The sequence below is a fragment of the Pseudorca crassidens genome, chromosome 1 (assembly GCF_039906515.1).
Source record: "Pseudorca crassidens isolate mPseCra1 chromosome 1, mPseCra1.hap1, whole genome shotgun sequence".
Lineage (NCBI taxonomy): Eukaryota > Metazoa > Chordata > Mammalia > Artiodactyla > Delphinidae > Pseudorca > Pseudorca crassidens.
This window is the reverse complement of record NC_090296.1, coordinates 26168166-26192208: the sequence shown is the minus strand read 5'-3', so window position 1 is coordinate 26192208 and position 24043 is coordinate 26168166. Positions and strand designations below refer to the sequence as shown.

At 50.5% G+C, this 24043-nt stretch overlaps 2 protein-coding genes across 14 annotated transcripts in view; one reads left to right on the top strand and one right to left on the bottom strand.

Annotated features, from left to right (window-relative positions):
- Positions 1-30: 30 nt before the first annotated feature.
- GSTZ1 (glutathione S-transferase zeta 1) lies at positions 31-10478 on the top strand. Of its 4 annotated transcripts, XM_067729445.1 has the most exons (10): positions 31-183; positions 3539-3590; positions 4978-5101; positions 5414-5481; positions 6028-6108; positions 6479-6604; positions 7608-7686; positions 8232-8284; positions 9068-9117; positions 9887-10478. In XM_067729445.1, exons 3-10 carry the CDS (start codon positions 5068-5070, stop codon positions 10011-10013), a joined length of 618 nt encoding a protein of 205 aa, XP_067585546.1. In that variant the 5' UTR covers positions 31-183; positions 3539-3590; positions 4978-5067; the 3' UTR covers positions 10014-10478. The 4 variants fall into 4 exon arrangements, with proteins under 4 accessions (XP_067585546.1, XP_067585553.1, XP_067585538.1 ...); XM_067729452.1 differs by lacking the exon at positions 4978-5101; XM_067729437.1 differs by lacking the exon at positions 4978-5101 and having other exon boundaries at positions 141-305.
- Positions 10479-13058: 2580 nt separating this feature from the next.
- The window catches only part of TMED8 (transmembrane p24 trafficking protein family member 8), a 34082-nt gene continuing 23097 nt past the window's right edge, over positions 13059-24043 (bottom strand). For all 10 annotated transcript variants that reach the window (XM_067729375.1, XM_067729385.1, XM_067729416.1 and 7 more), the window contains one exon: positions 13059-23765. In XM_067729375.1, coding sequence (XP_067585476.1) covers positions 23548-23765 — 218 coding nt within the window. In that variant the 3' untranslated portion in view covers positions 13059-23547. The remainder of the gene's footprint in view (positions 23766-24043) is intronic.

Sequence of the window (24043 nt, the reverse complement as noted above, 5' to 3'; positions counted from 1 at the left end):
GGCCGCTAGGAGACGGCTAGTGGCGCAGAGCATGACGTCCGGGCGGGCCGGGGAGAAAGCGGGCTCAAAGAACTGCAATTCCCAGCAGCGCCAGGACTGGGGGCGTGGCGGCAGGGCGGGGCAAGCTAGAAGAGACCTTAAAGCTCATTCTAGTCCAAGCCCTAGCTTTACCGAGACGAAAACGTAAGTTCTGACGTGTCGGGGTCTCACTGGGCCTGAATCGTCGACGACTCGGAGAGTCGCAGGCGCGAAGTTTCCTGGCCTGGAAGAGGGGTCGCCCAGAGTGCGAGATGCAAGTGGGGAAGGTCTGTGTCATGCATCCGGGGAGAGAGGCTCTACTTAGAAACAGGGAGAAATCTTGGGGGGCGGGGTCAAAGGTGAGCCGCTCGGCCCCGCCCACAGCTCCTACGGCGACTCCCAGCATGCAATGCGCCGCGCTGGCACCGCTCTGCACCTGCGCGCTACTCGCTGTGGCCTGTGATCCCGAGAGGATTGGGCGCGAGGTGCAAGGTCCTCGTGGAGAGTACCCGGCTTGGTTTGGTGGCTGTACCCTTGCTCTTCATCTGTCTGTCCACCCACCCCTAACCCCACTCGACCTGCTAGGGCTTCCAAGCGTCGTCCCTCGTCTCCCTGATCCGCACAGCCCTGCCGGTCGGCCCGGCAGGTCTTAACAGTTAAATGGCCTTTCAGGGTTGTTTGCATTTTGAGAGAGCGCCAGGGGCGAGGGGAAACTGTGGCACTTACAGTCATCATAATCACTTGGGGACCTTATTACCAGTTTTAATTTGTATTTCCCAAGACTAACCCCAGAACCACTGTTATCAATCTCTATTAAAGATTTGGAACAGCTATTGTAGCTCAAAGGAAGGTGGCAGGCCCATCAGGTGGGATATAACATCACTTTTTTTTTTTTTTTTTTTGCTGTACGCGGGCCTCTCACTGTTGTGGCCTCTCCCGTTGCGGAGCACAGGCTCTGGATGCGCAGGCCCAGCGGCCATGGCTCACGGGCCCAGCCGCTCCGCGGCATGTGGGATCTTCCCGGACCGGGGCACGAACCCGTGTCCCCTGCATCGGCAGGCGGACTCTCAACCACTGCGCCACCAGGGAAGCCCTATAGTATCACTTTAACAGTGTATAGCCCTCCCACTCCCAAATAGGAGTTTAGGAGTCTTTCTCGAAAATCATGTGTAAGAGGTGGTTTTAAAATAAAATCTGCTAGAGTGGTGAGAATCCATATTTGAATTAAAAACAGTTCCTCCAGGAGTGGTGATGAAACGGATATTTTACTTGGGCTTAAAATTTAGCCCTACAAATGCAAAAAGGAACATGGGATGGTTTATGAAGTTATCATTGGTAAGAGAAAGATCAGAGACCGCCCTCCATTACATCTCCTGATGGCCCATAAGTAAGAAACCTGAGGGCAGGGCATTTACAGTGATTCTGTGGTCACCCTTAGTCTAGGTCAAATGTGTAACATTTAGTAATTAGGTAAGGCATTTCTTTAAGGATTCTAAGCTGATGTCTGCAGCTCTCTAGTGGTTCCATTCTGTTTCAGTGTAGCTGCCTCTTGGCCCCAGGGGCCCCTCCAGCCTAACCAAATAAGGAAAGGGATGCACCCTGGAACAGGGTACATCCAGTTGTAGCCTACGAACTCTTCTCCCTCCAAGAATGCCTGCTGCCTATCACTTGACCTTTGTGCCAGAACTATCTTCACTTTCCCCACAAAAGTTGCCTTCAGAATAGACTGGAACTCCCAGGGTCAGGAACTAACTTGGGAGGGACTGGGTTCCCACTTGTGCCCTTGCCCACGTAGAAGATGGAGTAGAAGATGGAGTTGGTAGTTCAGGGATGATGAAAGCAAGGTCAGGTAGCAGCTTGGTGAGCTGGGGCATACAGAAGGGAGAGCGAACTTGGGTGAAATGTCTGTAGTCAGAGGGATGGTAGACAAGGGTGATCTAAGAAATTCTATTGAGCTCTCCCTCATCCAAAAGGCTACATATGTGTCTGCCAGAAGATTCATGAGTGCTAATTACTGGTAACTCTGTTCTGGGTTCTGCTTTGAAATGCTGGTGACCAAGAAGCACCAGAGAAATTAACTTTGAGTCCCCTAAACTTTAGAGGAGAGGTCACACACCCTGCTGCCTTCAGGGGCCTCAGAGTAACAAAAATGAGAGAAGTGGACCAGGTGGGGGCCATAGCAGATCTGAGAGGGCATGCCCTCTCTAAAAGGGGCCATTAATTGGCTCTGATCAATTTTGCTCCTCAGGAAACTGAGTTCATTATCTCCAGATTTTTTTTTTTAATAAAAAATGGACAACAGGATTTGTATATGAAACAATGTGACTTTTAATGTTAGCAATGAATTGAAACATTTTTAAATACAGTATAGACCAAACAGAACGCTGTGGGCTGCCAGCTTATGACCTCAGCTTTGGAGTCAGTGGGCATATTCCCCAGCTATTTTTTTTTATAGATTTTTTTTTGACGTGTACCATTTTTAAAGTCTTTATTGAATTTATTACAATATTGCTTCTGGGTTTTTCTTTAATGTTTTTTGGTTTTTTGGCTGCAAGGCATGTGGGATCTTAGCTTCCTGACCAAAAACCCCACCCCACACCCCCTGCATTGGAAGGCAAAGTCTTAACCTCTGGACCGCCAGGAAAGTTCCCCCCTCTGAGTCTGGCCTGAGTTTTCCGGATGCTATTTTTATGAGATCAGCTGAGAGTCTGGAGGACTGGTGGGTGGAATGTTGAAAGAGATGGGCACCAAAGTGCAGAAAACTAGATTTCCTGGTCTTTCTGCCACTGTTGGAAGGAAATAAGCTATCATTTTAGGGCAACCCTTCATTTTACAGATGAGGGAGCTGAAGACTAGAGAAGGTAGGGATTTGTCCCCAGTCATGCGGGGCTAGGTCCTGCACTGGGACCAGACTCCCAGTATGCCAGCTCCTAGCCCACTGCACCACATGAACTACTGCTTCAAAACCAGGCCTAGCTGTCTGCCCAGGACACCAGACCTGGCTCCACCAGGAGCATAAAAAGCTTTCCCCAGATTAGAAAGAGATGCCCTTTCTGACCAGAGTCAAAGTTCTCCTGATGCCTGTTTAGACCAGCTTCCCCATTGGCTCATGGGATCCACCCCTTTAGGGTTCCTCCCCCTGCCCCGCAGTTCTGTGGGAGGGGACATTCCCTGAGAGGCCAAGGGTCACCACATCATCATGGCTGAGTCTAGGAAGGTAAGGAGGGCACCTGCAGTCTGGCTGCCCCTTTGGGGGCCCCCTGGACATCAGGAATGCATGACAGCACAGTTTGGAGCTGAGGGACCCCACATGACTCCCCAGGCCTCTAACCCAGAGAGCTCTGAGTCTGGCCTGACTTTTCCAGACGCAGGCCTGAGGGAGGAGGCCTAGCAGGCTGGGAAGAAACAGTGCTGGCTTGGAGACCCCTGGCTGGGAGCTGTTGCCTCCCCTCCAGTGGGCTCCTGGGGCTGAGAACCCACCAAGCATGGGTTAACATGCGTCCTCGTCTTCTCTCCTCAGCCCATCCTCTATTCCTACTTCCGAAGCTCCTGCTCATGGAGAGTTCGAATCGGTAAGAGCTGTACCTCCACCGAGAGCTGGAGTGGGGTGGTATGGGGTGGAGGGAGGCCTGGGTGAAAAGCCTCTGTCAGACAGGGCACCAGCCACAGCATCCCCAGTCTCCTGGAGCCCTCGGCCTCGAATGGCACCTCCACCTCGGAAGTCCAACTAGAGGAAGTGGGGAGGGGTGTTTTTCCTCTTGGGCCTGCCACCTCTCCCACTCTGCTCTCCAAAGCCCCTTAGCAACCATGCTTCAGGCAGGCTCACAGAATCCAGAGATCCTTGGTAACTGGCAGGGAACAGCTGGCCTTCCTCAGTTCTTATCTTATTTGATCTGGCAAATTAAACAGAGCTGGCCAGTGTGGACCCCAGAGGCTTCGGGAAGGAGAAACTGGGCCCTCTGGTTTAGTCCTGGTTCGACCCTTCTGTCCCTCAGCTTAAGTCAGCCCTCGGCCAAGGTCATAGTCGTAGCAGCTCGTACAGAAAGAGAACGGTGCTGAGTGTTTTTGTGTACATGACTCCATTTAAACCTCAACGACCCTGGGAGGGAGGTATTATTATCATCACCATTGTACAGGTGGGAAAACTGGGGCACGGGGAGGTTAAGTAACTTGCCCAAGATCATGTAGCTAGTAAGAGGCAGGCCTGGAATCTGAACCAGCTAGCCTAGCTCCAGCTAGTCCATGCTCTTTACTACGCTATGCTGCCTGTCAGATGGGGCAACAGGCACAGAGGCTGACGTTACTTGTCCAGGGCCACACAGCTAGCAAGTGAATGTGATGACATTTAAACCCAGGTAGCCTGCTGCCAGGAGCCTGTTCCTGACTCGGAAGCCATCCTCATGACCCTCCCCCTCCCACAGTCACTTGGTATTTGCTAGAATCAGTAGGCAAGAGCACTGGGGTGCCCAAGGACACATTTCTCCAAGAAGACGGCCTCCCTGGGCCCAGAGCCTCTGCCCTGACGGGGCCAGACCAGCAGCGCGGGCACTGTCTCTGCAGGGCCACCACGCATTGGCCTCCTGCCTGGCCCCGACCACTTCCACTCTCCAGGGTGGAGCTGACCGGCGCTGAGAAGGAGCCCCGCGTCTCCTGGGCTGTCTGCAGGCTGTGACACGTCTTGCGCTCCTCCCCTCGCTCATTTGCCTGATACCGGCCATCGCCATATTTTAAGGCACAAGTGTTCACACTTACACACACAGTCTCCTCCACTAGGGTCGACCGAGTGTTTTGCCCTCACCATGCTGGGAGGAAAAGATCAAAGGAGATGGAGAGGAAATCCAGCCACTGGGAGTCAGCAGATGTGCTGAGGTCACCAGAGAGCCCTGATGCCTTGGGATCTGTAGTCAACAGCCCTGAGAACAGAGAGAATGGATTAGAAAGGGGTTCTCCTCTAAACAGAACAAGAGTGTCCTCTGCCTGTGTGGGCCCTGCGTAGTCACTGAGCACCTTCCCTTGGCCCGCAGATGACCTTTATGGAGGAGTGATTGCATGTCTCCAACAAATAAGCCCTGCTTGCCACTGGGTAAGGCCCTGCCAGGGGCAGAGATGAAGGGGACATTTCCCTGCTGTCCTCCAGGAGCCCTCAGCGGGCCAGGGCACACACCCTCATAGCACCACCTAGAGGCATGAGAGGTCCGCTGGGGACACAGAGAGTCCAGGGGCAAGAGAGGCAGAGCATCATGGCCCTGGGGTAGGGGAGCGGGTGGTGATCCAGGAAGTTGGGAAGAAGGCGACAGGGCTACCCAGCAGTGTGGAGAAAGAAGCCTCCTTCCCGCTCGTCACCCTGGGAAGTGTGGTCAGAGGCTGTCACTGACTTGTCTGCTGTCTCTCCTAGCTCTGGCCTTGAAAAACATGGACTATGAGACGATAACCATCAACCTCACAAAGGATGGGGGGCAGCAGGTAAGGAGGCTGCCCCCAGGCCACAATGTAGGAGTCAGAGGCCTTGGAGAGGGGCCCGGCAGGGGGTGCAGACTTCTGCAGGCAAGAGATGAGCATGCGCCCTGTGGTCCCCATGGCCAGAGGAGGCTGCTGGCCCTGCCCTGTGGGACAGGGCGGCCAGCTGTGCAGCAAGAGGAGCCATGGGAAGGGCCCAGGTTCCAGGCTCCGCACCACAGCCTGGCCTCTCCATGTCTGGCTCCAGAAGTGTGGGTGGTGAGCGGGTCCTCGCCCCATGCCAGGCCCTCTGGATGTGCCTTGGTGACCACATATAAAGTGCAGGGACAAGCACAGAGCCAGGCCACTAGGATGAAACCTGTATCTCAGCAGCCACTGGGGTTCAGGATACTTCACAGATCCCCCAGGTGTCACCCTGGGCCTGGGAGCCAGGGCCTTTCCCAGGGGAGGGAGGTACAGGTGGGCAGTAGGCGAGGGGCTTCCTGCTTGCCAGACTCTGCTTTAGCCAGCTCAGGCCAGACTGCCCAGTCCACCAGGGCCTTGTCTCCACAGTTCTCTGAAGAATTCCAGGCCCTGAATCCCATGAAGCAGGTGCCAGCCCTGAAGATTGATGGAATCACCATTGGCCAGTCAGTGAGTGGCGGCTTTGGGAGGCCCCTCATGAGCGTGGTGCCCTGAGCAAGAGGACCTCGTAGCTCTTCCTTGCCTGTGTCTGCCCAGGGCACCCAGCTCTCAGCAGGGATGAGTGGGGGAGGGAGGAAGGTTGCTTGCTTGCTTTGGGAAGTGAAGGGAGACTCAAGCATATGGGGGACTAAATTCTGTAGGACAAGGGTCCAAAATGATCTCATCCTCCTGGGAAGCCTCTTGGCTTCACAGGGCTCAAGGGGAGGATGGTAAGAAGGGTAAGAAGGGGGGTGGTGACGATGGTGGTGTTGGAAGTGGGGGAGGAAGAGGAGTTTACAGTCCCCCCATGGTCCCTGCCTCACGGCTCGCCTCCGGACAGCTGGCCATCATTGAGTACCTGGAGGAGACCCGGCCCACGCAGCGACTCCTGCCTCAGGACCCAAAGAAGAGGGCCCACGTGCGCATGATTTCCCACCTCCTGGCCAGCGGCATCCAGCCCCTGCAGGTGCAGCTCCCGTGCGCTTTCTCCCTCACATGCCTCTCACCCTCGCATCCCCACATGCATGCACTCTCCCCTCCGCATGCACGCGCACCCTGGCCAGCCCACCGTGAGGTGCCTTGCGGGGTGGCAGGAGGACAGAGGGGATTCTCAGGGGCTTGGCCCTGGCCCCTGTGGCAGAGGGAGGAGGGAGGCCAGAAAGCATCCACTCCCTGGGACGCCAGCCGCCTTCTGGGAAGCCCCAGGTTTCCAAGGACATGTCCGGAGTTGCCGAGGTGGGGAAAGGGCCAGGTGGCAGGGAGAGGCTGAACAGCACATGTCCCCGCCTCCCGCCTTTAACCACAGCACCCTTCCTTTCACCTGTTCTGTGTCATAGATTGGGATTCTCCTAAGATTTTTTTGGTAAGTTTTCACTGGTGAAACAAAAAAGTATTAAAACAATTCATCTGTTTAAAAAAAAAATTCATCTGTGCTAATCCCTGACTTTGCAAGTAAGGAAATAGCCCCAGAAAGGTGGAGTGACTGCAGAGTCACTCTAAGTGTGACAGACCCCCTGACTGTGTATCTGTGGCCCCCCGCCCCATGTCACTTTTTTTTTTTTAACAGAAGAAGTTGAAGCAGACAGACATCCAAATCTCCTGAAAGCCAATCCTATGTGCCTCCCCCATGCTGCCCTCCCCAACCCTGTGTCACACTCCCTCTCCTCACAAGGGATCATGTCAGGGAGAAGCATTGGATGCAATGGAGAGAGGCCTTGGGTTGTGCCTCCACCCTTACACATCTCTGCCAGAGGGATAGGGGCCACGAGGGCAGCCAGAGAAAGTGGCCTCTGGGATCGTCACCTCCCTTCCACCTCAGGGCCCACAGGGTGGGAGCTCACAGGGTCCAGAGTAGGACAGGTGTACAGCCAGGGACACACGGGAACCAAGCTCACCTGAGGGGACTTGGCTGAGTGCGCGGCTCAGCCTGGCTCCCAAAGCTCATCCCAGAGTTTTCTTGGGCTACACAGAACCTGTCTGTCCTGAAGCAAGTGGGACCGGAGAACCAGCTGACCTGGGCCCAGCAGGCCATCAGTTCTGGCTTTAACGGTGAGTCCTTGCCCCTGTGAGCTGCCCCCTGGTGACCTCTTAGAGAAATGGCCCTCACACCGGGGGCCCTGGCATCTGGCAGCGTCCCGGGCTCTTTGGCCTTGGCAGTGGCATGGATGAGGGTGGGGGGGCAGGGCCGAGGAGGCAGTGGGCTGGGCAGAATCCAACCTGGCCTCAACCCCTGGCACTTCTGGGAACCTCATGCCTGAGGCCTTTTGGAGATGGATGGCCCAACTTCTGCTCCACTGCCCACTCCAGGCAGGAAGCCAGGGCCAGCAAAGTGTCAGCACATCGGTGTGAGAACTGCTGCCTTGGCCAGTGGCAGGCCTTGTCCCCTCAGAGGAGGGAATGGTAGCTGAACTTGCAGAGCGCAGGGAGGCATCATCTTATCCCCATGTGCCCATCACCTCTCTCCAGATCTGACTGCCGTGTTCCCTCTAGCACACGCTCCAGCCTGCCACTCAGATAGCTGCCATGTCATAGCTATGCACCAAGGCCCAGAAAGGCTGCTCTCCCCTTAGAGTATTCATGTTGCTTCCCTCCAGCTCTGGAGCAGATCCTGCAGAGCACAGCGGGGAAGTACTGTGTGGGAGATGAGGTAAGCTCTCCCCAGGCCCATGGGGGTGGCCTCCTCCCTCAGGCCTACCTCAGGCTGCCACTGTCTTCCACTTAGACTCAGCTACCTCCCTCCAGCCCAGCGCAGGCACAGCTCAGAGAGCTTCCTGAGGAGGCAGCTGTAGCAAGCGTGGGGAGTCAGCAACCCAAGGTCGTCCTCTCTGCGTTAAGCAGAAGTTAGCTCACGGGGAGCTTCTCAGCCCCTTCCTGGTCAGCTGCCTCAAGAGGAAGTGAGTTTCTCATTGCTGGAGGTATTCAAGTTGAAGACCTCATCTCTGAGATGAGGAGGTGGTCCAGCCATCAGATGAGGGATCAGACTAGGTGATGTCTCCATTCCCTTCCAATGCTAGGATTCTAGGATTCAGGTGCCCTTGACTCCTACAGGCTAAGGCCCTGGCTCTATGGTAATTCTGGTTCCAGAGTCCCCCACCTGCACCCAGAGGCTTTCCCTCCCTGCTGGGAGCCCCCACTAAGTGCCTGTGGTGGCAATTTTGAACAAGCACAGTAACATCCACTAAGGCAATCGAGCCTTCTCTGGCTACCCACAGTTGGTTGTCAGCGCAACTGCACTGTAGCCTGGGAGAAGCGCTTCAGCTGCAGGGACAGACCCAGCCAGCCCGGGGAGATGAGGAGGGGGTGGGGCAGTGGGGGTGGGGTAGAAGAGCCAGAAGCAGAGGGGAATGCCAGGGGCCAGCACCCCAGTGCTGTCACCGGTGGGAGTCTGGGGTGCGCACCCTGATGCAAGCCCGCCCGACCCTCTTTGCAGGTGTCCATGGCTGATCTGTGCTTAGCGCCTCAGGTGGCAAATGCTGACAGGTAAGAGACAGCCCTGCCACCCTCCCTCTTCCTCCTGGCTCCTCCCCTCAAAATGCCCAGCTGCCTCCTACAGTCAGGCCCTGACTTCATCGACTGAGGTAGCATCTCACGCAGTCTCTCCCCCACTGCCCCCAGCAGCCACTGTGGCCGTAAGAGACAGGCAGAAGCCGGTGTAACACCCTTCCCATGCCCACTGCAGCCCAGGTGATACCGCATAGCCCCCACTCCTAAGAGGAGGCGTGTCACCTGGTGGACGCCCCTGCAAGAGTCCACTCCAAGAGCCCGCTCTCCCCAGACGTGGTGTTTCTGTGCCCGGCGTGAGCTCTGCCTCTGCTTTGCTCCATCAGCCCTTCAGGAGGGCACGGATGAGAACCTCTCTGTGGAAGGCGTCGTGCTGGGCACTGTTAGGGGTATGGAAATGTGTGGCACATTCCCTGCGCCTGAGAAGCTTATGACGTGGGTGGGGAGATGATCTGTACATAAACGCCCAGCACTGGCCTTACACACAGTAGGTTGTATAGATAGCCATGGCCTGGAATAGGAGCGGTAGGAAACTGAGATGCCAGACGATACTGCACAAGACCGTCCCTCCCCAGAGAGCTACCTGTGAACAAGGACCCCCAACCTGGCAGGGCTGCCTTCCTAGGCCTTCCCTGGCCAGCCCCAGGGACCTCATCCAGCCCCGCCTCTGTGCTTCCCCCATCGCCTGCAGGGCAGTCTCCCTGGGCCCCTGCAGACCTTGGCTCAGGGGGATGTTTCTCTGCCACAGGTTCAAGGTGGATCTCACTCCCTACCCTACCATCAGCCGTATCAACAAGTCACTGCTGGCCTTGGAGGCCTTCCAAGTGTCTCACCCCTGCCGGCAGCCAGATACACCCCCTGAGCTGAGGGCCTAGCTCTCAAACCGCGCCCCACTGGTGCAGGGGCCGGGAGCGGGTGCGGGAGCAGAAGCTGCATGGGCTGAAGAGGCCTGGAAGCCAGCGAGCCTTAACTGGAAAGGTGGAAGACCTGAACTCCTAGCCCTTGAACTTGAACTCTAGGCCCTGGATTTGCCTTCCCACTGAAACTCCTTCTGCCTCAGCCCCTTCATCTGTCACATGCGGGCAGAATGGGGTGGGAGAATGCCGGGAGGCGGGTAGGCAGGAAGTCTTCATGACTGTGTCGCGGGCAGTCATGAAGATGAAGTGAACGTAGACTGAAACGTATGCCGAGTTTACCAGAGAGCCATGAGGAAGTCTGAGCGCCTCTTCCCGTCCCCTCGACTGTACCTGACTCCAAAGAATGCCCACACTGAAATCTGGTAATTAAACTAAAGCCCAGGCCCCCGGGTTGTTCACTTAAAGCTGAGCTGGGTTGCAGAAGGTGAACACTCTTCCTAGCTGGAATCCCTCTGTGTCTGGACCAGGAGAGAAAGCCAGCCAGCCACTTGCCCACTCTGTGGTTGGCCTGGCCCCTGGGACCTAAGGGCAAGGAAGAGAAATAAGCCCAAAAGCCTGCCTGAGAAAATCAGACAAGATCCAGAAGAGAACAGGTATAAGAAGCAGGAAAGAAAGCCTCCTGTGACCAGCTGAGTGCCCAGGCCTGGGAGTAGTCCCGTTGCTCACTTCCATGGCAGCGCTGAGGAGACGCTGGCCCGCTCAGCCCAGTCCCTCATCTTCAGGGGCAGCGTTCTCTGGAGCAGCCTCAGGATTAGGTGCTTAGGATACATCCACGTGTGAGCGGTGCTGGGAGCTGGAGGCAGGCTCCTCCGTGGGCAGTATGAACAGCTACTGACCAAGCTAGCAGGAGGCCAGCCGGGTAACGGCTTACCTTGGGCTGCCCTGGAGGGAGCAGGTCCCCATGCCTGGCAGTGCTCAGCCAGAACCAGGATTACCTCGGGCAGAGATACTGTAGGGAGATGCGGGTCACTTCTGGGAGTGAAACAAGATGACATTTATGTTCCATATGTGAGATTTCATTTCCCCTGTGTAGCTGAGGTTTAAACAAGGAATTAAGATAGATGTGTCTGGTCCAAGTGGAAGCCACCTTTCTCGGCCATGAGTCCCTTTTCTTTAGCTCCAATGCCAGGGCACCTCGTTCTCCCCTCTCATCCCGGGCTCCTTAGTGGCCTCTCCTTCTCTCTTGGATGGCCTGGGCTCCAGGCTCTAGAATGACCAAGGTGGGCCACTCTTGTTCCCAAGGTGAGTTTGTCCTGGCAGAGCCCAGAGAGAAGCCCAGGAAGGTAGAGGAGACACAGCAATGGTGAGGGATGCTGTGCCTGCCCTGCTGCCATCTGGACCTTTTCCTCAGATTACTCCAGACCTGCCTGGCTGCATAAGGCTTACCTGGGCTCTCACCAAGAAACCTTGACTTGAGATAAGAGACTAATCTCCTCAGCTCAGGGATCAGTAACCGTCACCTGACTTGGACTTTTGAAATTGAAGGTGATTCAAGCTCCTGTGGATTTTAAAGAGAAAATGAACTCAGGGGAAAGGAGGGAAGCCCATACGTCAGGCTGTGCTCCTACAGCTCCCACGGCAGTGTGCTCCCTGGCCCTGGAGAGACATGGGCCCAGCCAGGAGCAGCGGGCAAGCTGCAGGGCTAGCCTTGGCCAAACGGGGCGCTGCCACCACTCGCCCAGATTAAGGAGGCAGCTGGCTCTACCTGTCACTAACAGGTGCCTTTGGGAGCCCAAATAATCCAAAACAACTTCCAGTAGTGCTGAGGTTACCAGGTTCCCCTACTCCTCCCTCCTCCCAGTCTCGTTTCCAGGCAACAGAGGAGCACAGAGACTTCTGGGAAGTACAGGCAGTAGATAGAATCCACATCTAGGACAAGGTACAGGCGCAGAGACAACCTGAGACCACTCCCCAGCCCTGAATGGTTCTATGGGGAACTAGGTATAATGAGCGGGCGGACTGGGGTTCTTCCTAGAAGGAAACCATCTGGTGGCTGTCCTGCTCCAGCTGCTAATGCACGTTCCACTTCCCCCCACTCAGCATGCAGCGAGCCCTGCCAGGGGACTCCCCGCGCTGGGAGCTGGCGGGTGTGGCTGTGTGACTGGGGATATGGCAGACATGGCCCCTGCTCTTACTGAGCTTATGTCCCTCCACTTATTCCTGGAAATTTAACTGGCCGTCTCTATCTCCACCCCTCAACATCATGGGCCTGTTGCCTATCTGCTTGTCTGTCTGATATTAATTTGGTTAACCTGAGGCTCCATCAGCCATCCTAAAACTGGTGGCCAAAGCTGAGTTGGCCACCTTAAAATTTAGATTTTAAGGAAATCTAAATCAAGTAAAGAGGCGATACAGCCTCCGTTATCAAGCACTTATAAAAACCATCCTCATTTAATGCACAAAACTCATTTTAATATTTTTCTCATAGTTCTGGTCCTCTAGTTCAACAGGAGTTTTGTGATACGTGTCCGAGTGTGAGGTGAAAACCAGCCATGGGTAGGGGAGGGGAGGGATCAAATGCTGTGGGTTTTCCTCTGGGCTCAGTGAGATCCTTGGGAGTCCATGACATTTCTGAGGCCCTCCTTTATCATCTGGTTTTCTCCAAACCTAGACAAACCTGTCCTTCCTCACAAAAACAGATGTGTCTAAGCCAAAGAAACTCACTCCAGGCTCCTCTGAGCTGCCTCACCTGGGAAGTGCTGGGTTCTTCAAGTGTCCCCACATCCATGACCTGAGCCACCCAGAGACACGGCTGACTAACCTTGGTGGTTCTCAGCTGTAGGAGAACTATAGCCCTTCTCCTTGTTCAATGATGTCTCAAGGACTTCACAAAGGAGTCCTTCTCCTTTGTGAAGGAGATTTTTGTATTTTAAAGCTAGAACCATGGGAATTCCCTGGCGGTCCAGCAGTTAGGACACCATGCTTCCACTGCAGGGGGCCCGGGTGATGCCTGGTTGGGAAACTAGGACCCCACCGTGCGGTTCGACCAAAAAAAAAAAAAAAAAAGCTAGAACCTAAGCCATAGAGCTCTCCACACAGTGTGTAGCAACACAAGCCGGTCTCCAGGCCAGGGCTGGGAGCCAGCCTTGCTGACTTCTTCACCTGGAGCCAAGGAGAAGACTAACGCAGGACCAACTCAGCTCCCAAGGGCCTGCCGGAACTTTCTGGAGTCTCCTGTGGCCTTTGGGGGCTGGGGCTGTAGAGGTGAGGGGACCTGGGGGGATGGATTCAGAAGGGCTGCCAAGAGAAGGCAGGCCCAGGGGAGCCACCGGCTCAGGACCCCCTGAGGGATGGGAAGGACTGGGGGGGGCGGGGGGGCAGTGGGATGAGTAGAGTTGAGGCCTCACTGAATGACCACAGCATGAGAAAGAAGAGCCTCTGTGGATTTCTGGGCCTGCAGTTTTATGTCAGAGAGGCTATCACATGTTCCAGGCCCGGGGCCTCCGTGGGGTCCAGGTCATCAACATGCGTAGCTGCCCTGCTGCTCAGTAACGTGGATTTGGCCGACTGTAGCCCCTGCCCTTAGGGAACCATCCTCCCAGGACCTGGGACTGGATACACGGGAGAGAAGAGAAGCCTCTTCTCTATTCCCAGAGGAACTTAGCTGTGCTTTGAGGAGTAAGAGAATGCAGCGTTACTAAGCCTTCTTCCCTGCGTGAGAGCAGAGCTCCCTCAAGCTCCTCTAGGGCTACACTCCTGACCTCTCTTGCCCCAGTACCAAGCAAGATGACTAGCCCTGCTCCATGAATGCATGTGAAACTGAGAGATATCCTTCCCGTACAACCGTGGCTGGCTACCCCCTCCCTCCCTGAATGTCTCTCTCCTCTTTCAGGGCCCTGGAAGATCATGAAGGAGCAAATATTTCCCCAAGTGCATAGACTTTTCTCTAGAGGTCAGACAATGGCTCCAAGGCTTAGCAATAATTAAGCTTCTATAAAGGGTTTTTAAAAACTACCCCCCCGCAATTCCCTCAAGTCTGCAAATAAATTCTTATTTTGGGGGGTCAGATGTATCTCTCAAACCAAAAACCATCACCTATTCAGAGGATGTTTTCCAGGAGGGGTTTCTCCCCAAAGGCTGACTGAATGGTGAAAGTCAGGTCCTTCTTCATTTCCACATCAGTTGTTAGATCTGTGAAGAACGATCCACAGACACCTGATCTTGGGACGCCAGGGACCGCAGGGAGATCTGATCTGCCATCTTCCCGCAGTGGGCGTGGCCACAGCGGATGAAGAACAGACGTTGGAGTGGCCTGATGCTGGTAATTAGATGTGGAGGATCTTCCAACTCTACGGAAGTAGTAAGTCCTGGCAAATAGTTTAGAAGGATGAAAGCAGGAAGGGGGTGCTGCCAGGAAATATTTGAGAACAAAGTTAAATACATACGATTTTATTCCAAAGCAATTTTATATAACCATTAAGGAAAGTAGTAAACTTACTGGACAAGCAGGTGGTGGACAGTACCTGGACACATATTCATAAGATAAGTACTCACTCTACTGGCTCCTCCTAACTTTTAAAGATAACCTTTTTAGCTCTTGATTCCAAGGTCGTAAGCAGGTGTCATCCCATCTGGGCGAATACCTGAACTAAGATGGCTGCTGAGTGTAGCCAGAACCTCATGGGCTAAGGAACATCAGGCTGGATGTCAAGGCTGCAGTGTGTGGCCTGCACAAATTTATATGATCCTGAACTATGTCAGGGTCAGTGACACGGCAGCTATGAGTGCCTTGAAAAGTTAGCAATAGTCTCCAGTATGTTCTGTGCCAGCAGTGACACACTACCTTTGGCTCACCCAAACACAAGGCATTAAAGGTCCCCAGCTATGTGTAGTCTGCCTGGGCTTTTCATTATTGCTTGTGGTGTAGTTTGGTGGGAAGAGTATACTCATTTAACTCACAATTAGTTCAGATCTCTTCCTCCTTTATACATCAGCCTCTAAAATATGTGGCAAAGGAAAGCAGGGAAAGATCTAACAGGCTCATCTTAGACCACAGATATCGCCGAAGAAAATATTTAAATGGCACCCCTCTCTGCTCAGATGTGAGTCCTTCCTGTTCTGTAATAGGCACCAACGATGTGCAGAGGCAACATTTTGAGGGATGTCAAAGATACCTTATGGTGTCATTTCTGTAAATGAAAGTAGGCTGGATTAATATCACCTAGACTATGTTAAATGATTACCGTGGTGTCCAAACTACTAATTCCAAATTTGAAAGAGTAAGTCAGTAAACTGGAAAATGAACATCACTGGGGACCAAATACTAACAAAACTCAGTAATATTCTATTAAGTAATCATTACTCTAAACCCAGTTTTTCTGCCCTTGGGCCAAACCCAGATCCCAGTTCATACTCAGCCATAAATTTAAATGCAGATGAAAGATCTATCATTAATCTCATTCTCCATTTTTCTTAATTTTTCTAATAATAGATTATAAAATAACTGGTATAGATTTAAAGAATACTTTTCTTAAGATGCAGACGAGAGATGAATAAAAAAATTTTAACTCTAAGTCACGTTCATTAAGATATAACTCAAGGGCTTCCCTGGTGGCGCAGTGGTTGAGAGTCCGCCTGCCGATGCAGGAGACACGGGTTCGTGCCCCAGTCCGGGAAGATCCCACATGCCGCGGAGCGGCTGCATCCGTGAGCCATGGCCGCTGAGCCTGCGCGTCCGGAGCCTGTTGCTCCGCAACGGGAGAGGCCACAACAGTGAGAGTCCCGCGTACCGCAAAAAAAAAAAAAAAAAAAGATATAACTCAAATGTTTCAGGTGAATAGTGAAAAAGTTTATTTATGACAGATTTCAAAATTCGGAAGAGAAGACAAAGAATGCACAAAAGCATCACGAAACTGTTACATAATATAAAACACAAGAACTGAGCTATTTCAGGAACCATAGCTCAGTATCATCTATGTATCTCAGCAACACATTCAGTGCCACAGGGTGGTAAAAATATGGTGTTTTAAAGGAAAAACCGCTCAGCAGGACATAACAAATAACAATTTCGGTAAGAGCTCTTAGAAATCATAGGAGATGCTGACAGCATTCCTCATGATAGGGTACATGTAAAACAAGTTGACCTCAATAAACGATCGCTTGGGATACTTTGATTTTAAAGAAAAGACTGTGACACTGTTTCCCTTCCAGACCCCTTTTTGTAACATCAGCATCAGTGCACGATACAGAACGATAAGGAAAGAATGCCATTGTGGTTGCCAGTTGCTTAAATATTTACCAAGAAAGCGTGATCATCTTTCAATCAACTGATAGATCTCAGTGCATGGCACCAAAGCAGGCCTTTCAGAAACATAAGCTAAATGGCATAAAGTAGTTTAGGAAAATCCTTACCCAAAGTCTGGCTTCCTTATAATCCATCACTTTAATTACAAAGCAGCTTTCTTCTGGGGATTTCAAAACACTTCCCATTATTAAGGGAAATGGGTGCACCAGATTCATGGGTTACTGGATCGCTTTCTCCAGACTCTACTTGCTCTTGAACATGGCTAAATGGAAATAATTCAACTTGATTAAATAAAAACAAATCCATTTATGGGACAATAATCTCAGAAAGGGCTGCTAGTGTTTTTAATACAGAATTTCTTAGTAAAATGTACTGCTTAGGACATGAGAGAAGGAATTAGGATAATGTTTTCCAGATGATTCTTGCCTGAACCTGAAAACCAACAATAACAGTCACTTACAGGTAACATTACAGATGAGGCATTTCAAACCTGAGTGAGAGAAAGAGTTCAGGAAGAGAGCTCCTTTACATGACGGTGAGTTAAGGGCTCTTCTGTAATCCCATATACTATAATATTTCAAACCAAAACTTAACAATTGTTCATGACCCTATATCAGAACATTTAGAAAATACATTTTGTCCCCTGGAAATCATTTCACATATATTATTTTATCCCTAGATAAGTCAAAACTATCTGCTTAAAATGACAGAAAACTGTGACATTTAATTTTGAAAAAGTCTGTATCTCTAGACTTCTGGGGCACCTTTTCCTTATCTCTTAAGAGTGAAGAACAGCCATGAAATGAACTCTGGTCCACATGCCTGGGGGACTAAAAGACATCAGATCATGAGTTCAAACCAGTGACTGGGACTACAAATAATTTCAAAGCCAGAGTCTTGTGCCTTTGGACTTAGTTTTTGAGGGACTGACTGTAAATGAACCCCACTATCAAGGCTTTAGGCAATTAATTGGGTTTTCCCAGGTTGGTGATAAGACTTTTAAATAGGAGGAGTTTTGTTTGGCCTTCTTGGTTCCAGCAGGGACATGCAACACCCCAGAGGGAGCGGTGATTTCTGAAATCTGGCCACGCAATACTTAGCAAAGGTTCTCTCACCCTTTGGGTCCCAAATCCTACCCTAACCTCACTACCTAAATAACTGGGTAGATGTCAAAGGAATGCCCACAGGTGCTGGACTGGTTGGACAGAGCAAAGGGGCAACACTGACCATAACCAGGTACCAAGAGAGCCAAAGCAGCTCTTGCCGGGGTGTCTCCACCCATTCCCAGAAAAGAGACCACCAGGAACCAACTCCCAGAAGGTTCTCCTTTGCAGAAAGCCAGAGTCACTGCCCACAGAAGACTGGTTCCTTCAGTGGGCTCTGAAGCCAGACTCTGAGAACCTGCAGAGCTCACGCTCACTCTGAGATTCCACTCACAGCCGGTGACAGAATCTACTTCCCGTAGATGGAGGCCTTGCTCTGTTTCTTAGCCAACTCAATTAATTTGTCGTCCTCATCAGCATAGCATTATCACATCCTCTGCACTCACCTGGTAAAGTTAATAAGCGTTCCAACCACACAGTCATACACGAGTTACCCAGCTACCCCAATGTGGGACTATAAGTCATAATCCCTCCTCAGCCCTACTTCCAACCTAGGTTGATCGCCTTTATCTACTCATGTTATTATTTAATTCTGATTAACCGGTAAACTGAGGCCTTGGATACCATGCTGCCAGTGCTAAACAATACTATAAATGAGAGAAGTGGAGGGGGGCCTCGTCCCTCTCTTCACCTCTCAGCTGTGTGGAAATGAAGGCCTAGGGACAGGATCCCATGTGCATGAAAATTGGGACTTTGGCCATAGGAATATTCATCATCTACTGGATTGCTGGAGAGCACCCAACTTGTGACTGGCTTTAGACACCTGTTCCCTATTGACTCCCCGAAGAATCAGGCATCATGGCTCCGTGGGCACAATCAAATACGATGAATACAATGACTTGCTCTCTAAGGAGCATAAATCCCTCAACAAGCTACCCCTCACAACAACAAAAAATGAAATCACCTTCCTTCAGACAGAAACTCACTTTCCCTTTTCAACCACTGAGATTCTATATGGATGGTGCTCTTTCCTTTTCTAGCAAATTCAGGTTTCTAAAAGGTCTACACTTTTGGCCAGGTGGAGAGACTAGTTAAAGTGGTTGATTTGGACCTTTTAGACCCGGGAGAAATTCTAAATGGAAGCTCTAAAAGGAAAGACAAACTGTGTCTGTTTGGTTGGTCCCATTGCCTGCTGTGTGTATGACTGTCCCACACAGATTAAAGAAGATGGCGATTCCTACACCTCACAGGGAAGTCAGCCTACAGAGGGCAGAGCTTGTTCACAAACACACTCTTGTGGCTTGAGGCTCTTCTGGGATGTTGGTCAAAATTAACCTGTGTCATCCCTTTTTAGCCATAGTCAAAACCAACTGAGGCTCCAGTGACACAGCTGGAACTCCTCCTAGCCACTTTCTAAACTCACCATCTTTTTTCATGGCACTGGACTCACAAGTCTCAGAGAATATAGAGATGAAATCAATCTTCAGGTCAGGATTACACTTAGCAGAGGAGACCTACTGAAAAATATTTCTAAAGTCGATCCTGTTGGAAAAGACAGGTAGGTTTGGGATTTCTCCAACAAGCACAGTGAGAACCAGTGAGGCTTCTGGCTTAAAGAACAATTCCAACGGATGAAATGCAAACTAAAGAACTACACAAAATCAGGATATGCGCAGAATTCTGGGATACATTTGATAGCTTTTCTCTCTTCCTCTCATTGTTTTCATTCCTTACTATCAATATAAAAAGTCAGTTCACAAGCTGCATGAACTGTTTCACTCTTGCCCCTTCCTCTAAAACAATAGCCTTTTGTGTAAATATTAGGGTCACTCAGCTCTGTACCTTAGAACCTTATACTTTGGGGTTAAAAGGCAACCTTTTGCAGAAAAGCAGTCTTAAAATAAATACAAAAATACAGACTTTAGCGTTTGGGCTTCACCTAATTCTTTCAAAGAGGGACTGGATAGGGCTCATCAAAAACATGCAAACATGTATTTTCTCTAAATGATGTTTTACAACAATATCTAAACCCAGTGATCAAGATAAGACAGTGAGCTTTCAGGTTTAACTCTTCCATATACATATTATAAGGGATAATATATACTTTTTAAAAGTCTAAGGTTTTCTTTCCTAAATAACAGATAAAAATATTTTTAAAGTGCATGAATCAATTAAGAAAAAAATAACTAAGAATGGCCTAATTTCAAGTTGCTACCTACTTCCCTTTTAAAGCTACATATTATCTGAGGATTGAGTTTTAATTTCAGAGTCCTGAGGATGTGTTGGAAGGCAACAGAGACTAGAATAAAGTCCTTCCAGAGCAGTTTCACAATTACCTTCACTCTGACATGCCAGGTAGAGAAGAAAACATTAGAAATTATAGCCTGAGGGAGAGAGGAAATACAGCATGAGTTTTGAAAGATGGAGACCAAGAAACATTTTTATGAGGACCACCTCCCCAGGTAACTGGCATTGAATGAAATAATTTTGCTAATAAACCAGGAGCTCTCTGACATAGGAGAGCGTATGTCTGTGCAGGGAACATACTCTATTGAATACCTGTCAAAAGGAACAGAATGGCAGAATCATCTTTGTTTAAAAATTAGCAGTTTATAATTTTAACATCTATGTGCTGGATATACATAAGGGTGCTTACTATATACTTCTTTTAAAATTTTTTTTAAACATTCTTTTTTTAAAAAAATTTATCTTATTTATTTTTGGCTGTGTTGTGTCTTCATTGTTGTGCGCGGGCTTTCTCTAGTTGCAGAAAGTGGGGGCTACTCTTTGTTGCGGTGCGTGGGCTTCTCATTGCGGTGGCTTCTCTTGTTGCGGAGCATGGTCTCTAGGCACGCAGGCTTCAGTAGTTGTGGCTCGCAGGCTCTAGAGCGCAGGCTCAGCAGTTGTGGCGCACGGGCTTAGTTGCTCCACGGCATGTGGGATCTTCCCGGACCAGGGTTCGAACCTGTGTCTCCTGCATTGGCAGGCGGATTCTTTTTTTGTTTTTTTTTTGCAGTACGCGGGCCTCTCACTGTTGTGGCCTCTCCCGTTGCGGAGCACAGGCTCCGGACGCGCAGGCTCAGCGGCCATGGCTCACGGGCCCAGCTGCTCCGCGGCATGTGGGATCTTCTTGGACCGGGGCACGACCCGTGTCCCCTGCCTCAGCAGGCGGACTCTCAACCACTGCACCACCAGGGAAGCCCGGCAGGCAGATTCTTAACCACTGCGCCACCAGGGAAGCCCTCTTTTAAATTTTGTTTGCTGAAAATTTTTTAAAGTAAAATGTTGGGAAAAATTAATACTCTAAACTTTCTAAAAGCCCCGTCTCTCAACAAAGTAGCAAAACTAAACAAACTGAAGAAACTTAAGAACTCAGCCACCCTGTGGAGAGACTTCCAGGCTCTCTCCTACTGTGAAGTACCTTCTTTCCATTGTATGTTAATACTTATTTATCCTCTAAAGAAGACGGTGAAGGTGAAAGCAATGATTTTCATTTGATTGTTTGGTTCTGTAAACTCAGATAGGGAGAGACTAAGGAAGTGACTACCTCTTAGGGTCTGGTGGACTATGAAATTCTCAGTAATTACCTGTGTTTGTTAAGTAATATTTTGTCCCTAAAGTTCACTAATTTCAGATACTTAATATAGGATAGTGAATTAACTGGATGGTGAATTAATTTACCTATTTTTTGTGAATGGATCAAAGAAGCACTGACTTGTTAATGACACACCAGTACAGAATGAAATGTAACAATGTCCAGGACTTCAAAAGGGACCAGACAATGAGAGGCACACAGAGGCGATGGGAACAAGTCCCTCAGGCTTCCTTGATGCAACAGAACTAGGATTCCAAAGAAAGTAAGTACAGGCTCTGATGGCAAAAATAAACAACAATAAATGTTATCCCAGGGAGCTTCCAATGGCCTGACAGCTCCATTTTAAGAGAATGTCAGAAGTCAATAATAAACAGGAAAAATAAGCCAGGCTTTAGCTGACTGGAGAACAGCTCAGTAGAAAATTATTTTATAAAGATTCTACTCAATTAGCTAAGGCGTGATTCAACTTCAGTGATGAAAAGAGCAGTCATACAGTTACCAGATGGGATGACGCAGAGCAAGTTTGCTTTCACTGCCCAAATAGGCAGTCACTAAAATAATTTCTAACTTCTTACAAGGTATATAAATTTGGGCCAGTATAATCCTCTATAAAATGCACTCAAATATAAAATAATGGAGGTATGAGGCCGCTCAGAGGAGGCGGATGCTATGGTGGTCCACAGCATCCTCTCCTACTTGGGGCTTTGCCCCCAGAGGAACAGAAGGTGCGGCTGTATCACCCTTTGTTCATAACGTAGGTGCCACTACAGACCTATTGTGAGAAGCCCTGTTCTTTGAGTTTCTGCTTCTGTGCAGAGGGAAAACTTGGTGTGAGGCACCCACACAAGGAATGAATGAGCTAAAGGAAACATCGTGAAGAAGCTGACTCCTCAGAGCAGGCAAAGGACTTTGAAGTCCTAGAATCACAGGCTGCCTCTGGTTGGCTAGTCAAGTCCTCCGCACAATCTGGGGCAAATGGGCAGATTCCCTCACAATCTAGAATTCCTAACAGGGAGCGCTGGGGTAAGCTGGCGTAATCCATCCATCTGAGAAGGGGCAGACTCCTCCCAAAGCATTACAGGACTGACCTGCAGGAGTGGAACATTATCCCTTCCCCACTTCTCCTGAAATCGCCAGCTTTAACTCCACAGAAGAGGTGCCCTCAATGGCTCAGAGCAGATGGAAGCCTTCTGAGAAACAGACGGAAACTGTCTCAAAGGCAAAATGAAATGTGCTTTAAAAATAAATAAAGTAATAAATAAATCTAATTATTCCTCAAAATCCTAAGGCAGTAACAGGCTTGACACAAGGGATAAGAAAGAAGGAGGTACAGATAATCGCAGTGGTCCCTTCTCTGCCCCCTCCTCCGCTGGGGCCCTGGGCACCCCCCTGCTCTGGTGACAGTGGCTGCAGCACCCTGGGCCTCAGGGCCCACAGGGTGGAAAATGCAGTTGCCAGGGACTAAAGAACAAATACACCAGCAGCAACAGTGAAGTTTCATTATCACCTTTCCTGAGAGACTTTGAACACCAAAAGTTTTGAGCCCTCAACGCAAGAAACCTTAATCCAGAAACTCTGGAAATATGACTGGTTCCAAAGCAAAATTTCTAAATAACACTCCTAAAGACCAAAAAAAACAGTCGTGGGAAATCTGGAGTGTTGTTTTATTTGTTTTTTTAACATCCTCTCTCAGACTGTACCCCTCCCTTCTTCGATTACACAAAAAAAAATAATTTAGTAATACTTGACTTTCAAAAATGTGGGTTCTGACATCAATCCAGTACCTAATTTCTACCCTTTCCCCTTCGACCACCAGTGCATCTTGAAATAGGAAGTGAAAAACTGGAGGCAGTTTTTCTTCCCAGAAGACCTTAGACTACAGTGATCATCATTTTGGATTGCATGGAAGTTCTTGCTGTAATGGCAAAGACACAGACTTAGAAAAGGGAAAAGAGGAGAGAAAGAGGTGGAGTGAAACCACTAGGACTAATAACACCCCTCCAGAGGCAGTGAGGGCTCCCAGCCTGTGCTAGAGACCACAAAGAAACAGCAGGTGGGAATATGGCAGTGGTGAGAGGCTGGACAGAGCTTTCTCCATCCAGGAAACTGGGCTCCTTCATGGACAATGTGCTTTGCTCTCTTCCAGCCCTTTCAAAAAGTGAAGAGAGTGGGTGCCACTAAACACATCTGCAATAAAAGCTCTGGAAGAGAAGAGAACAGCAACTGAAATAATACACCTTGTACCAAAACAAAACTATATTTAAAACGCAACATCCAACTTCCTTTCAGGCTTTTGCCTGATGGTTTCCTCCACAGAGAGATTTTGCTGGAGTCTAAAGCCAGAAGAGCGTGAGTCAGGGACCACGGAACAGGGGCACTATACCACCATCTGCAGAAGCCTGGGCAGGGGAAAAGCTACATGGGGTCAACAGTCAGGCACGCCAGCCAGGGCGTGAGGGTCGGGAGCTCTTGCCTATCCAAAACAAGAGGCCCCAGCTGGCAGCCTGCTCCAGCCAGCAAACACCGCCTGCCCCCTGTCCCAGCGGGCCTTCAGCTGGTGTAGTAGATGTGGAAGTAGAGAGTCTTGTTGCGCAGCAGGGAGTAGGAGTTGTCGAACTTGAGCAGGTAGATGCCCTCGCCAGGGTAGTCGTGGCTGCCGGCCTGCACGTCTCGGTGGCTGTCCCGCCGGTACACGGGCATGACCTCCCCATAGCGGCCCCGCAGGGAGCTCCTAGAGCCTCGCTCCACGTCTCCAGCTGGGACAGGGTCTGCATGAGCAAAAGGCAGAGTGCCTGGATATGAGTTCAGAGACCAAATACGCCTACCTGAGGGTGAAAAGATGGACCAGGTAACCCAGTGGCTTTCACCCAGGGGAGATACTGTTGCCCTCCTATGGGCATCTGGAAATGTCTGGTGGCCTTCGGGCCATCAGAGTGACCAGTGGGTGATACGGGCATTTAGTGCTCAAGGGTCCAGGAGTGCTAAATATAGGGATAGTACCTTCTCAACAAAGCAGTGTCTCACCCCAAATGCCAATAGTATCTGC

Coding starts and splice junctions, on each gene's coding strand:
- GSTZ1 (XM_067729436.1), top strand. Junction 3,591..5,413: donor CTCATGGAGAGTTCGAATCG/GTAAGAGCTGTA, acceptor TGTCTCTCCTAG/CTCTGGCCTTGAAAAACATG. Junction 6,109..6,478: donor GAATCACCATTGGCCAGTCA/GTGAGTGGCGGC, acceptor GCCTCCGGACAG/CTGGCCATCATTGAGTACCT.